The sequence below is a fragment of the Paramormyrops kingsleyae genome, chromosome 6, assembly GCF_048594095.1.
Source record: "Paramormyrops kingsleyae isolate MSU_618 chromosome 6, PKINGS_0.4, whole genome shotgun sequence".
Classification (NCBI taxonomy): Eukaryota; Metazoa; Chordata; class Actinopteri; order Osteoglossiformes; family Mormyridae; genus Paramormyrops; species Paramormyrops kingsleyae.
The window spans coordinates 8,395,485-8,411,156 of record NC_132802.1 but is presented as its reverse complement, the minus strand read 5'-3'; the positions used below and the strand labels follow the sequence as shown (position 1 = coordinate 8,411,156).

Sequence of the window (15,672 nt, the reverse complement as noted above, 5' to 3'; positions counted from 1 at the left end):
TTCAGTTATTTTATGAAGCGAGTTATGGTTTCTGTTTAGTTGTAGTGTTTAATTTTATTTCCGTATCCTGTTTTATTTCAGTTAACGAAAATGTTTTCTTATGGTTTTAGTTTTCGTTAACGATAATAACCCCGCTGTGAGGACAGTCCCCCTCCCAGCAAACACAAAATGGATTCTTAATCACTCTCCATCAGTTGTGAGCACATATCAGCTGCGGGTCCCTCTGGCTACTTGCTGTCCTCCCAGGCCAGGCCTGTGGCGTGTCCAGAATCACTCTACTAACCGGTGATGAAAACAAATGCAAGGAAAAAGCCTCTTAATTAACGAGGTGTAACACTGCATCACAACAGACTTCATTCGTATTCCTAACAGGACCGAGAATACATTTTACCTTCCTTTCCTGCTGGGGTCTGTATAAAGGGGTGGGGCCATCGGGGCATTGGCCCCATCTGAAAGCTGATTGGCCCCCCAGTGCCCCTCCCCCATCACTCACCAATTTGAAACATATAATGATAAGGCTAATGAAAAGGTTGGCCCCTCTGTATGAATTCTGGTCCCTCTAATGAGAAAATCCTGCAGTTGTGCCTTCTGATGTCTCTCCCCATAGCTTTTGAATTGTTGCATTTCATGTTTTCCCTCTTGTGTCCGCCAGCGAATTTATCACAGACTTGTGCCCGTGGTGTATCCCTTCCTCTTCTACTGCCCCCCCCCCCCCATTTTGCGCTCCTTGCTGGATTCATTCCTATATCAATAGTGACACAGACAGATATCTAACTTCACTGAGACTGTAAAGGACCCCCCCCCCCATCCAGTTATTTATTTTGCATTGTAATGACCTGCTATACATTTATATTTTTATTGAACTTTTATTGTCACGTAAGATATGCATTCAAATTAGCTACCTGAATAAACACAGCATTAGTGATGAATGTGGACACAATACTGTAATTATGAATTCCGAAGATGTTCCTGATGCCATGGTCCATGCTGGGGAGGTTAGGCAGGTGCAAATCCCCTTCGTCTTGTCTCCTGTAATTGCTGTTGGAATCATCTAAATGCATGATTCCATTACCAAACAATCGATTATATTTAGGTTACTGCTCTAATTTATTGGCCTGCTTTGAAATGTTGGCCGTGGAGTGCTATATATCAATACACAGAGGAGAGAGAGCTTTGTGGAGCTTGCAATGTGTGGTTGTGTATTAACTGTCAGCTGTATGGGAATGACATACAGTAATAGACTTTGGGCTTTGCACCCCGATAAAATTCATTTTCTTTACTCATATATCACTCGAATTGAAATTATATCATCTACTATCCTCAGCAAAAATCTCCCTTTTCACTATTCAGTGTTTGCCAAGATTTGGGACAGCAAAATCGTTCATTTCCAATCTATTTGCTGGCTTGTGTTGAAAATCAAACAGTCTGCCTGAATGCTGACTGTGTGTGTTTCTTCTATGTTTTCCCTTTGAGTGGATTTAGAATACAGACCTTTCTCAGTTAATGTAGACTCCTTTGCTATACCCAAAAGCTCTTGTTTTTGTAGATATGAATCCATCCATCCATCCAATTTCTCTAACCGCTTGTCCTATTCAGGGTCATGGGGGGTCTGGAGCCAATCCCAGAGGCTACGGGCACAAGGCAGGGAACAACCCAGGATGGGACACCAACCCATCACAGGTTGATATAAATCCATTTGCAAAAATGTTTTTTTTTTTTGGAATATGAAATATTTTGTGAGTATAGTTTAATTTGCACTCTCTGTTTTAGAAAACCTGTTTTTAGAATTTTCAGTATCCAGGTTATGAGGTTTTGCGCATAGTGACTCAAGGTCTATCCATCTTCCAGCAGCTTATCTCAGACAGCAATTCAGGGGGGCTGGAGGCCGAGGCCAGGAAGGAAGGAGCAGAAGGCAGGGGAACACCCTGGCTGGGACGGCAGTCTATCTACATGCATACAAACATAATCAGTAGCTACAGGCAAATTTAGAGACATCATTTGGTATAACTGCATGTCTTTGGGCTGCAGGAGTTAACTTGCACGACACACGAGGAACATGCAAACTCCACACACAGAGCAGAAGTGGGATTCGAACCCACAACCTGGAGGCAAGCATGCGAGCCACTGTGACATCTTAAGTAGTATTTCTTTGTATTTTTTCTGTAATCTTTAATTACAGAGAAATATCACCAAATTTCATTTTTCCTTTTTTTAAATTTTTTCTTTTTCTTTTCTTTAAATAGTTGTGTTTGTATGGTGGTGCAGTGGTTAGTGCTGGTACCTTACACTTCTGGAGATGAGGGTTCAAGTCTCTGCTCCATCATTTTCTGTGTAGAATTTACATGTTCTTTACATGAATACAGGTAAATGAATACAGCACCAACCCACTCGCCCCCCCCCACACACACAATAATAAAATATGCTAAGTAGAATTGGAGTTGCCTGCAGGGGGTCAGTGCCCCATCTTGGGTTGTTCCCTGGCTTGTGCCCATAGCTTCCAGAATAGGCTCTGAACCTCTGGCAAGCAGGTATAGAAAATGGACGGATACATTTAAAAACACACAAAAATGGTACGTTTGTAAATCCAGGAAGAAAAATGTCGTAATCCACAAAATATGCCTTGTGCCCTGTTACTACAGGGATCCATCACCCCCCAACTCTGTGGGGTTGGAAGATATGTGGATGGATAGACAAGAATCAAAGGGCATTTCCATGAGATTGCATCTGCAAAAACATTCACACAATGATATATCTTAAACTGCTTTAAATATCCAACATTTTAAAATAGCTGTTCAGTAATTTATACCTATTGCATGTGGCTGGAGAGAAGATTTGTTTTTCTGCCATGCATTTCATGGTAATTATAAAGAATGAGTTTCCTAGCAAACAGCTAATTCTGCAGAAGGGACAGCAGTTCAGTGTTTGTACTGTATGGCACCCTGAAAGAAGTGACTTTATGTCTTTTTGCTTTTTTAGTAATAAATATGCAGTATGATAATGATGCATACTTGTTCATAAGCACAATTATGTGAATCTGGAACTGCAAAATACAGTATTTGCCATTCGCTTTATCTGTATTCATTTTGATAATGGTTATCTGCAGCAAATTCTGTAAATATTTAGTTTGTAAGAAAAGGTTTCATAGTCTTAAAAAAGGCTTTGTAAGAGATTGTCAAAACAGTATGCATACAAACCTTGTCACTGTAGTATAGCATTTGCCATATGCACACACTTTTTCCCATGAATACAAATTAGTACTTTGTACTCCATACGTTTTCTCAATAACTCATTTCTTTTTGATGCTCTTGCATTTCCTGGCCCTACAACGAAGCATGTGTCCTGCCTCATTCATCAGGCTGACAGCTCAAAGGCTCATTCCACATGCTCGTTTCTTATCACGAATGACTATGCTTGTAAGTTCTCCACAGCGTCTAAAGGCTTATCAATGAATGGGTGACAGTATAAACAGTGCGGAGCCGAGTGCTGGATCTCGGAGCAGGAAATGAGTCCGGGAAATGTTCCACAGTTCTTCTGCTGCAGTTAATTTGCATCACATGTCCTGTGGGATTTCATTACATTTCCCAGTTCCCTCAATGCTGTCCTCCCTAATGGCTTTTAGATTTGGGGACCTTGGCATCCCCCTCCTGGTTCTCCTCTTTTTTGGCGACTGCAGTTATTGATTTCACTTGCGGTTAGAAAGGCACTCACTTTTACCCACAATGCTCACCCTCTGTAAGATGAGTGGTGCATCTGTCTGTATCTATGTAAAGGTAACACACCCTCCATTAACCATTTCATTTGAAATATCTAGGAGGAGCGTATGGCTGTCAATAGAAAATAACATTGTTTTGCTATTGTTTTCGTTTTTTATAAATTTATCCAGATGACAGTAAATAACAACAGCCAGTGACAGGTGTTGATCGAATGAATTCACTGCATTAATTAGACAGCTTTGGTGAACAGACTTGGCTCCTCTCTAACAAAGGGACATCATAAAATCAAATCCCTGTCCTAGGTGACAGTGTCATGTTCAGTGTGACATCCTTAGGAATGGCCAAGTGAACCTTCTTAATGTGAGCAGTGAATATATATCAGTGCATTGCAAAACCAGCACATTCGTACCACAGCTGGACACATTTCAAGACAGAGCAGGAGGACAGCGTCGTCTTCATCCTTCTCATGTGTTGTTCTTGTGTTTTTCACCATTTGTACTGTCATCTCTCTTCTTAAAAATATATTCCGTTGTGTTTTTCCCCATGCAGAATGAACCCATGCATTGTACATTATACTGTCTGGGATAGTCTCCAGACCCCAGTGACCCTATTCAGAATAAGATGAAGAAAAGGATGCAGTGAGAAAATTGTTTTCTATTTGCTCAAGTACACTGGAATGTTTCTTTTTGCCTCTTGTGCTCCTTTGAGACATACATGCAGTATATACAGATGACAGCAGAGCTTGGGGTCTGAGCGTAGGGTTAGCTGTTTATCCGGGACCCCTGGAGCATTTCGGGGAGTTAGGGGCCTTGCTCAAGGGCCCAAAATACATGCAACTGTTTTGCCAAGGGTAGGATTCAAACCAGCAGCCCTGTCATTGCAAACACAGAGGCCTGACCCAGTGAGTCACACACTAATGCTCTATGCGTGTGGAACGTAGCTGAAAACTGAATTAAGTGATCTTGGGATTTTGGCATGTGTACATACTGTATGTTTGAGCAATAATATATGAATCAATACTGCTTGGAAGTGGAATATTTTCACATTAAGGGCTGCTTCGTGATCGCACAGGGTCACACACACACACGGAATCACAAGGGATGCATAAAATGCTGCCACATTACAGGGAATGGATCAACGGCACATAGCTGACACATTAACTTCTGTCTGCCGTCCTCCTGGTGTCATTCTGCATATCTGTGAAGCATGTTACACCCATTAAAAGCGTCTGAATCCAACCATTATCCTTTGCTATCTGGCTAATTCTGTTGCTGAAAACACCCACTGTGTCTAATTAGACATGGTGACACACATGTGCTGTGAGGCAACACTGTCATCCTTTGAAGTCAAACATGCTCCACATTCTTACCCACCTTTATTTTGAACTTTGTCTTCAAAAAGCTTTAAAGTGAAATCATCTTATAGAGGAAACTAAATACCAAAGTAAAGGCAAACGGCAAATTGCTGGCTTATGTTCATATTGGAAATGCAGGGCATACTCTCAAAGATGCAAGAAGAAACTTTTTATTAGTTGACATCAGAGGACCTAATGTGAATGTGTGTTTGGAGTTACTAAGAAACAGTTCATTGGCTAGATTGGACTTCAATGAATACAGGAGAATGCATCCCTTGATTTGGCCAGAACAGTAAAGTTCTGATATTCACAGCCTTTTAATATTGCCATTCTAGGTAGCGTGCTGTGTTTTAAGGTTCCAGCTGGACTAGTGATTCATTCTACCAGGATCCAAATACGAGACAAATAAAACTTGTTTGTTAACTTACAGCAAAATGTAGTTCTGCCCTAACTGTATTAATCTTGTTTCTCCAAGTATCTCTAAGACTGCATGCTCTGTAGCATAATTAATAAATGCCATATAGGTACCTGCGTGTCTGTCCATTTCACCAAATAAGAACTACATTCTATGTTCAATCCATAGGTATTTCTTTTTTCAATTACCCATATTAAACATTACACTCAAAAATATACATTTGTCTCTGTTCTATTACACAGGATGTCCATTTTCATTATCAAGTCAGTTTATATATTTGATAGAAAATAAGAATGCACGTCGATCGTCACGGAAGGATGACCTTGAGATGTCGCGCTAGAGTTTTCGTTTAGTCAGAGAGCTGCCTCTATGTTTTCTTTGCCTGCCATTCATTTTTACCTGTTGTGTGTGTGTGTGTGTGTGTGTGTGTGTGCGTCGTTACATTGGAGAAATGATTTACAAATACATAAAACAATGAAAATCAGTAAATGTTCCACTAATAAATTGGCTTGTTGTACAAAATGTTGTATTGTCAAGGACAAGAGTTTAAGTCATGTGCGCGTAGGCATAGGTGTGTGGGTGTGTGTGTCAGAAAAGGGAAACGAATAGAAACCGTATTATTCATTCAGCCTGCCCCTCCTATTGGCTAAATGGAGGATCTCTGGTGATGTACTTCACTGACACGACAAAGTCTCCGTCAATAAAAAGACCGTGGAGCGGTTTTGGTCACAAGAAAAGCAGGAGTTTGGGCTCTCGATAGCTTCAGTAAAAATACTCCGAGGAACATTATTTGGCAAAGAAGAGTAAACCGTACAATAATTTCCATTCGATTAACTCAAGTGAATTTCTGAACAGCTGGACAACATACGAGTTTGTTATTTTACTAAGGTAACGTTTGTTTGGTGATTGAGGCTGAGTTTTTCTTAAGGAAAATGTTGGGTTGTTTATAAATCGATACATTTAGTCAACTAATTGTGGTTCCTAGCTGTTGCTCCTATTTTATGTAAATAAATACTTTTTAAAAATGAAGTTCTATTACGTCAGCCAGCTTTAAGGTTCTCTGTGATCTCTGTGGTGTTAAATAAAGCGGCAGAATAGTTAAATAATTTCGTGATTTATGAACGCCTAACAGTTGTGTAAGTAAATTAAATTGGATCTTCAGACACGCACATTTATCGCAAATAATAATATGAGTGATGAAGTAACCATCAAAATATATTTATAGAAAAAAATGCAGGTCGGGTACAAATAAGTAAGCTATCTAGATAAAAGTACAAAAATATAAGAACTAATGTGTCAAAACTCGGGTTTTTTCAATTTCAAAAAACAATTAGAAGAAGAAAAGCAGCGCAGGTATCAGCAATAATATAGTAGGCCTATAGTATAGTATAGTATAGTATAGTATAGTATAGTACAGTATAGTATAGTATAGTATTTGTTTTTGTTTTTTGAAATTCGTTTCATTTCAGCTCCCCGGAAAAGAATATTATCGGAGAATGGAGTGGTATGCCCTGGTGTTGGTACTGAGTTTGGCATCTTCAGCACAAGGAGATTGTTCTTCCCAGTGTGTGATCTGCGCTCAACAGAATTCAAACGTAGATATTCCAGTCAACAGCATGGTAAGATTAATGTATGTGAACAGTCATATAGTGACTCGTCTTCTGTAAAACTGTAATAATCCCTGATTGTAATAATGATATTACACTTAAGCTACACTCTTCAGCACCACGGACAGCACTGCCCTTTCTTTTAACTTTGAAGGGTAGCTATAGTTTCAACTTTATAGTTCCATGATATTTTTCCTTTAGCCACAAAAGCGATAGCGAGTCTTCGTAAATCAATAAATGCATACAAAGTGCTAATTTGCGCTAGAATGTGTTTTTCAGATGCTAGAATTTAATTGTAATTAAACATTATACATGACAGTTGTTTATTTAGAATAGTATATTTGTACTTACCGGATGTGTAATGTTACTTATTTCATTTAGTATTACCAAGATTGACAACTTCCCAGTTTTTTTAATTCAAATATTTTAAGACATGGTAGGCTATTTCTATTGCAAACCAGAAGCACAACTTTACTTGTGATGTTGTGATATATATTTTTTCAGACTTGCACTTTAGAGTGTGAAGGTGTATTTTCATCCACCGTAGAATTAGACAAATGCGAGAAAGCTCTGCATTTATATGCTGATGGTTATAATGGGTTCGCTAACGAAGAAGAAAACGCGCCGAACAGCGTAGAGAAAGGATTAGAATCGTCAGTTGGCAACCTTGTGAAGCGATATGGTGGATTCATCAAAAGAATTGATAAAAACAAAATGTTCAATTATCCATCACGTGAAAATGCTCAATTCAAAGACTTACTCGCCAAGAAATACGGAAGTCTATCACGAAAATTTGGGGAAAGAGATGTCCCGGAACTTTCCCAGGACGTCCAACGTGGAGATTCAACCACAGAAAACGATACGGAGGTCTACAGCGACGACGCGCCGATCAATGAGGTTAAGCGATACGGGGGGTTTTTAAGGAAATTAGTCCCCAAACGAAGCGAGTCTGGAGTAGAAAATGACCAAGAAGGGTTACAAAAGAGGTACGGAGGCTTCATGCGCAGGATCCGACCAAATCTGAAGTGGGAAAACCAGAAAAGGTACGGAGGCTTTCTTAGGCGTCATTTCAAAATATCAGTCCGATCAGAAGAGGAGCCCAGCTCGTATGATGGCTTTGACCTATAGATTGTTACCCACAATTATGGAACTTCTGCAGGTGCACTGGATATCTCAGTATTGTTGGTTGATTTGTATTTGTGTATTTTGCTTACAACACCAAGTCACCATGAGGTCCATGCTGGACACCTAACCGTATAACCTAATCAAATCTGCTTGTGCCAGTCCTGCTTTAGCGTATTCTGACTACAATGTGACACCTTTTTCGTGTCTGTAAACGATTCCGTTCATGTAAGCCAAAATATTATTTAATATTGCCAGTCATGCTTGTTTCTTAAAAATAAATGCAATTAAGTTATATGTCCAAGTTGTAACGAACATTTTTTGAGTGGCTTTAATTTTGGTTGAGTCCGCCCAACAGAAAAACTACATTATTAACTCAGGCATGATTAAAAACAAAATACACACAAATAAACGTGAGTTTTGACGGTTATGGTGAAACTAATCCTGATTTTTCATTAAACTTAATGCTAATGTTTTTTTCTTTTTTGAAAATTCTCGACAAGTAAATATTGCCATAGCATATTACAGCATGACGTTAAAGCAACCTTTTCACTGTAATTGCAAAGTTAATTATACCACCGCCCAAAACGACTAAACTGATATAGGCCTACTTGAAAATTGTCAGTGGGCACATGAATATATCGCGAAAAGCTCCATTCAAGGCCTCTTATTGCGTCTATGAAATTCTCATGCAATCCATGGCTGTGAAATTTGACCTTTTTAATGATATAGCCTTCTATTTCAAACTCGATGTGCACCTCTAGATGTTTGATTCTGACTGTAGGCACGCACACACACAGCAATGATGACTAATTTTGTCATTCTCTAGAATAGAACGTTTAATTAGTTAGTTATGCGTGACGAATAATTATTTTCATGCAGCTGGTCGTGCTTTTGCTCCCTCTAGAGGAGTAGCTAAGTTTAGGCCGTCCATTTTCCATAATCGCTTATCCAGTGCAGGGGTTATGGTGAGGTGGGGACCAAGGGCACAGTGATGGTAGGGAATGAATCAGTGACAAACCCCCCCCCCCACCTCCACACACACACACACACACACACACACACACACACACACACTCTAAACACACAGTACTCACACAATGTTGGTAAATATTGGTAAATCTGTGCCCTTCCTGAAGACGCATGAAAATACCATATTGGGCCCCCACTCCAGACTAATCCAGTGATGTTCCAAAAATTTTCAAGGCCCCCGGACCCCTTGGCCGACTCTCCCCCACCCCCTTACAGGGTCTCCCCTCCCTATTGCGCTACAAGTCTACATTGTGGTGCAAAGCTACAGCCCCCCCCCCCCCAAAGGGACGTTAGTCAGAGTAATGCCACCATTCCACCTTGCCTTCACTCCTCCACGCCTCATTCTCCTGCTTCTTTTGCACTCTGGTTTCTCTCTTATGTTTCATTATTTTTTACCTATATCTACCCTTAAAGTAGCCGTGCCAGTCTTGAAGCAGTTCATCCACAGCCAAGACAGCCCTCTAGCTAACCATGCCCCCCCAGAGCTGGTGGTCGCGTTAATTAAGCCTGCGCTGCTGCCCACACTAGCACTTGTGTGCATGACTTGTTCTCACATGGATTCATTTCAGCCTTTGGGTCTTTGGAACCCTAACGGCCTCACTGAAGTACTGTAAAGAAATGCAATATTTTTAGGTATATCCATGACATACTGGTGAGTCAGTCCAGGGGAATAAAGGCAGCCACAGCTGTTACAGCCACATGAACAAGCTGATGATCAAGGTGTTCAGAAACATCAGCATTTATTTTGTCATATTCCTCACTTCCTTACACCTTTTTTGTCTGCTAGTCCCTGCACAGTGCCTGAGATCAGCCACAGTATTGCAATGTTTTTAAAAAGGTGTGGCCAGTTAAACCCCCTTAAATGTTTAGTTAGGAGCAGTGACCTGTCAGGTGTCACTTTCCAAAAAGACCTTGCTAAAGTATTCTGGGCCAAGGTACCAGAACAAAGTCGGTGCCGCAAGGGACCTCATCCAGATGAGTGGGCCCCCTCAACCCCCCCCTCCCCCCCCCCACCACCACCCAGTCGACACATCAAGACCTGTGGCTGAAACTGGTCAATAATAAAGAATTTAACTTTGAAAATATCCAGCAGTATAAATTATGTAAGCAAAAGCAAACAACTGGTCAGTACCTGGTAAAAAAAATGTTAAAAGCTAATTGCTAAAGGCTTCATTTAAATCATTAAACCAAGACACCAGAGAGTAATCAATATATTCAATGGAATATAGAGACACAACATACTAGCATTGTATTTTTCAGGTGATGGGTGTGCAGTACATAAATACCCTGGAGCAGTAGCACACAACATTTGTACTGCACTGACTGTGCACATCATTTATAAAGCGTTTATTTATGTTATATTTATGTTTTATGCTAACAGAAAGAACGGTGCCTTGGTGCCATGCATCAATGACAGATAATCAGACACTTGTGTTTCACTGACAATGCTAACAAAAGGAACCCATTAACACTCAAACCTTCAATTAGCAATTGCAGTTAATGGAATCTCTGCACACATAAACAAACAAACAAGCAAACAAACAAGTAAATAAATAAACAAATAGGCAAACAAATAAACACAAATTGTTTGATGCCAAATTTTATTTAGGTTTATTTATGATGGAATTACATGAAATGTAGCCATATGAAAAGAAATTTTTATAGATTTTTCCTTTATTTCTGAAATGAGAATATAAATAATAAATTATAAAAAATAGCCTAATTGCGGTGCTTTAAATTCAGGTGTGCTTTTGACAAGTTCCTAAGTGGTTTCAAGAGCAATTACATCTGTGATCTAAACATTACAAATGACAACAGAGCCATGTCACCATTCTCTTAATTCTCTTACCGCTGTACAGTGATGCAGACAAGTGGGCAAAATAATTCAGCCACGGAAAAAATTCAGAGACCACAGTACCATTTTTGTTTCACTCATTTCTCAATTTTTGGATGTGCGTCTGTGAAAAATATACATGTATTATTATTATTTTTTCAAACTGCAGCCTGGTTTTTCCCTGCTTCGCATTGATGAAGGGCTTCTTCCTTGCTTTATGGAACTGCTTCTAGGAGCCTGACACGAACTGCCCTAGCAGTGCACCTCACACCTGCACTTAATGTTTCTCATTCCTTTTGAAGGTCACTTGATGTCATCCTATGGTTCATGAGAAATTGTTGGATGAGCTGACAGTCATTTCTGGCATTAGAAAGTCGCTGGTTTCTGGTCGTTCCAAGTGTCTCCTGCTTCACCTTGTTCTTCTGTACTGCTGTTTTAGAAATTTTGAACCTGGAAGCAACCTGCTGCTCAGCGTAGCCTTCTGCCAGCAGAACCAGGATTAAACCAGCATTTAAAAGAGCAGATTTTTTTGAAAATATAGAGTGGTCCAGAGTTGTATATTTGCAGCTAAAGGACCTCATCTGATTTCTTTAGCTTGAAGAAATAAAGCTATGGGCCGTCATTAATGTAAGAGATCTTTCCTACCTATCGTTATGAACATCTCCACTGACTATTGTAGTACGTCAAAGAGCTAGAGGACTTCTACTAAAAATACTCTATTGGAATCTCTTCTGAGTTTTGGGATTAAATGAAACACATTTGGGATTATCCAGGTTTTATTAGTTAATTAAGAGGGAAACTCTTTCATGACTATGCAGGTAATTAACTACTAGCAATTATTAAGGAATACATCATCGTTCCAATAATTTTCAATGAATTTTCTGCACCCACTTCTCCTATTTAGGGTCATGGGGGGTGCAGAGCCTATGACAGACACTATAGACTCGACACAGGAAGGGGCACCGACCATTACAGGGCACATTCACACACCATTCATTCACAAATATGGGCAATTCGGTAACTCCAGTTAATTGTTTTTGGACTGTGGGGGGAAACCAATGTACCTGGAGGAAACATTACGATGACACAGCAAGAACATGCAAACACACATGGAACCATGGCGGAGACTCAAGTTCAGGACTTGAGTCTGACCTTATTTGACTTGATTTCTGTAACCTCGACTCGAACTTCACACATCTGCAATGTGAACTTGGCCTTGGATACCACAGAGTCAGGACTTGGATTTGGACTTGACCATGTGAAGTGAAGATCATGTTGTTCTAAGCTTATTAAGCAGCACACATTAATAAGAAACAATTTTCCGAAAAACAGGTTGCAGTATCCATCTGGCGTATTGCCAAATCGTGGTTTGTTACTGTTGCACGTTCCATCAAGTGTAGTTACATCACGATTGAATTCAACATGCGAATCAGCTTTATTTGCCAAGTACTTCACTTACACATAATCATTAAACAAAGCTGTGCAGAGACTTTTCAAGGTGCAAGTGCCCAGCCAGGCGGGGGTGTCTCCTCAGATTAATTTAATATGATTGTTGTCGATCTGCAAATTTAGCTGAACCGGGGGGGGGCTTGGTAAAATGTGTGTGATGCCTTTTGAGAACCTCAAAAGTGGGGCTCATGCAATCGTTCAGGTAAAAGGGGTAGGTAGGCATTCAGCCATATACCCCCCCTACCCCCCCTGCACATGTATTCCATTCACGCCCAAGACATCCCCACTTTCGTCATTAATGGTGTAATGATGTATAAACGCATTAATACTTGAAGTTACAGTTGAATGAAATGAAAAGAATCATGATTTCCACCACTAATTGAAACAACAATGAAGTAAGCAATGGTACCGTCTTAAAAAGTAACAGCTACATAGTTACTGAACTGGACTGGTGACTCAGACTGACTGCACCAGTGTCTTGATATTTCACTAGAATTTCTCATTAGGAATTAAGCAGCAGGTCTGACTTGTAGTGGTATTGATTACACTGCTACGGTCCATTTGGGTCAATGGGGGACTTTGAACATGGAGCTGCCTGGTCACCAGCAAGGGCTTCACCTGGTTCACAACTGTACTGCATAGCTGCTGGTCCACTCATTGTCATGGCAACAGCAACCTTCATCACAGCTGTGCTTGAAGCTGTGGTCCAAAGGAGCTGCTAAACTACAGTAAATGAGATGCCAGCCTAAGTGCTGGACATCACAATTTCAGACACGCCACCTTTAATTACGTAAATATGACAGGGCCGTCTCAAGCCAGCTTTTGGAGACAACCTCCATCAGACCATCATGCATCCATCTTTCTATCCGTCCATTTTAATTGCCGCTCATCAAAAGTCATTAAGCCCGAGTTCTGCAAAGTGAAGGTTGCGTTGAGAACAAGGCAGGAAAAGAAAGTTTGACGATGTGAATTTCAGGAGTTTCCGTGTGTTTTGAAAATCCCAGTTGTCCCAGAAACATGTTCCATGTGGTGCACAGTTGTTTACGTGCATAGGAAGCCTTATGTATCATTCAGACCGAATGTGCCACAAAGGATCTAGTTAAACTGTAGATCACTGTAAGCTTACACTGACAGCAATATTATTCAGTCTGAAATCAAGGCAGATAGTTACATTTCATGCTAATCAATTCCATCTTTATTAGGGGAATGGGATTTGTGCCTTTGCTATTACAGGAATACCAAACAAACTGTGTGGGTCAGTAGGGGAGATAGACTTTAACAAGTAAAGTTGTTGAAGCATTCAATACTTATTAGCACTATAAACATTACTGTTGTACTTTTACCTTCTGGCTTTGTGAAAGGAGGATCTATATTTAATGACAGACACCCCTGACCACTGAAGCGATGATGAAGTAAGATTATAAATGACAAGCAGTGATAATGATAGTCCTATGGCTTATTCTCACTTCTGTCACTAGAGGGCGCAGTTTCTCTTACAATGTCCTATTCTGATCTCTCGAGCATGTGAACAGGGATGCATGACTTCAGTGTTAATTAGTAAATTGCCTGACAAACGTAATCATTCAATGATATGTGAGAATATTATTTGTCGCAATAATAAATGCTAATGTCAGAATTAAATGGTGATTGCCAAGCCGTGCCATGGGGCATATTTCACACATTTTCAACGCCAGAATTGTTAGGTATACAAGTTCCAGGGTCATTAAATCCACCCTGGAAATGAGCCAGGACCTAGACCTGGTGATTAAAAGCCTTTCACCCAGACACCCATTGGAGATTCACCTTCAGTGGCTTTCTTTGATTTCCAACCTTAAATCTGCATATTCCGTACGGGATTTCTCTCTTTCCACTTCTGAAGCATCCAAACTTCCACTTGGGTATATCTCATCAACTTTAGACCTGGGTGATCAATAAGCTGGTGGTTAGTGATGTTCAGCTACTTGAAAATATGTTCTACCGCCATGTTCTGCCAAAAGAAAATATCTGCAATGGTGTTGCATTTAAGCCCAGTAAAAAAAAAAAAAAACTTTGTGAGTTCTAAAAGCAGCAGAAATTCAATCATCACCCATTACTGAGTCGTGAATTAATGCAAATCAAAACATTTTTTTTAATTAAGAGGTTCATTATACACAACTGTAGCAGATTATATCGTTTATTATTAACAATAAATAGAATAGATAGGGACACCACATTTGTTAGACTGTTTTTATATATAAATGCTACAAAGCTTTTGTTGTCACTTTTTGTAGTTACTTTATTCATGTACTATAAGATCCAGCAGATAACGCGATCATCCATAAAACACATTCTGCTATGTTACCGGGGACTTGCCTTAATCCTTATTGACATAAATCTGTTTGTTCGCTTTTAAGAGATGCCACAGATGCGGTACTGACCGGAGTATGAACCTGCAACCTGTACAATTTACTTGATTAACCTGCCAAAACGAAGACTGGGTGCCTGGTTCTGGTAGCCACCCTCGTGCCATAACTCCAGCTGATGACTTAGCCGTAGCAACAGTCAGTCAGCACCAATGCAACGGACTTCCGTCCAATCAGAATGTGCGCCTGGACTCGTTTGGTCCGGTTGTATCTCACGCAGCAGCTCATTCTGCACTTAGAAGTACAAGATACTTGGAGAGTAATGTCAGAGATAGGTGTATCAGAAAAATGTAAATGACACATGGAAATACAGGGGATTTCAAATAATCTTACAAATTCCTTTGGGATTTTGCAATTAAATTATTTCATTTAACGGTATAGAATACAGGGTACAATGGTTCGTTAATCTGCTCTCCTCCTTGTGTTGCATCGGTCTCCTCTGGCAATCTAAAGACACACTTCGCTGTCTCTGATTTGTCCATCGTGTGACTGGCATCTCATCCAAGGTGACAGTACTCTGTGCTTCTTGGGCTATGCAGCGGTGTAGCAGCTGGAAGATGGATGGATATAAAATGCAGATTTCTTTTGTATTTTTCAGACTGTGCATGATTTGTCTGTGATGTACTCCTCTATTAAGCACGCTGTGGCAACTATTTTGGGAAGGGTGCTATATAAAAATAAACAAATTTGAAAGGAATTGAATATTTTTAATGCTTGATTTTAAAATCCATTACCTATTTTTTC

At 40.0% G+C, this 15,672-nt stretch overlaps 1 protein-coding gene across 1 annotated transcript; it reads left to right on the top strand.

Moving 5' to 3' along the window:
- Positions 1-6,207: 6,207 nt before the first annotated feature.
- On the top strand, positions 6,208-8,479 carry LOC111855806 (proenkephalin-B-like). The gene is made up of 3 exons (XM_023835204.2): positions 6,208-6,370; positions 6,952-7,101; positions 7,594-8,479. The coding sequence occupies exons 2-3, from the start codon at positions 6,979-6,981 to the stop codon at positions 8,215-8,217; spliced, it is 747 nt and encodes a 248-aa protein (XP_023690972.1). The 5' UTR covers positions 6,208-6,370; positions 6,952-6,978; the 3' UTR covers positions 8,218-8,479.
- Positions 8,480-15,672: the final 7,193 nt, after the last annotated feature.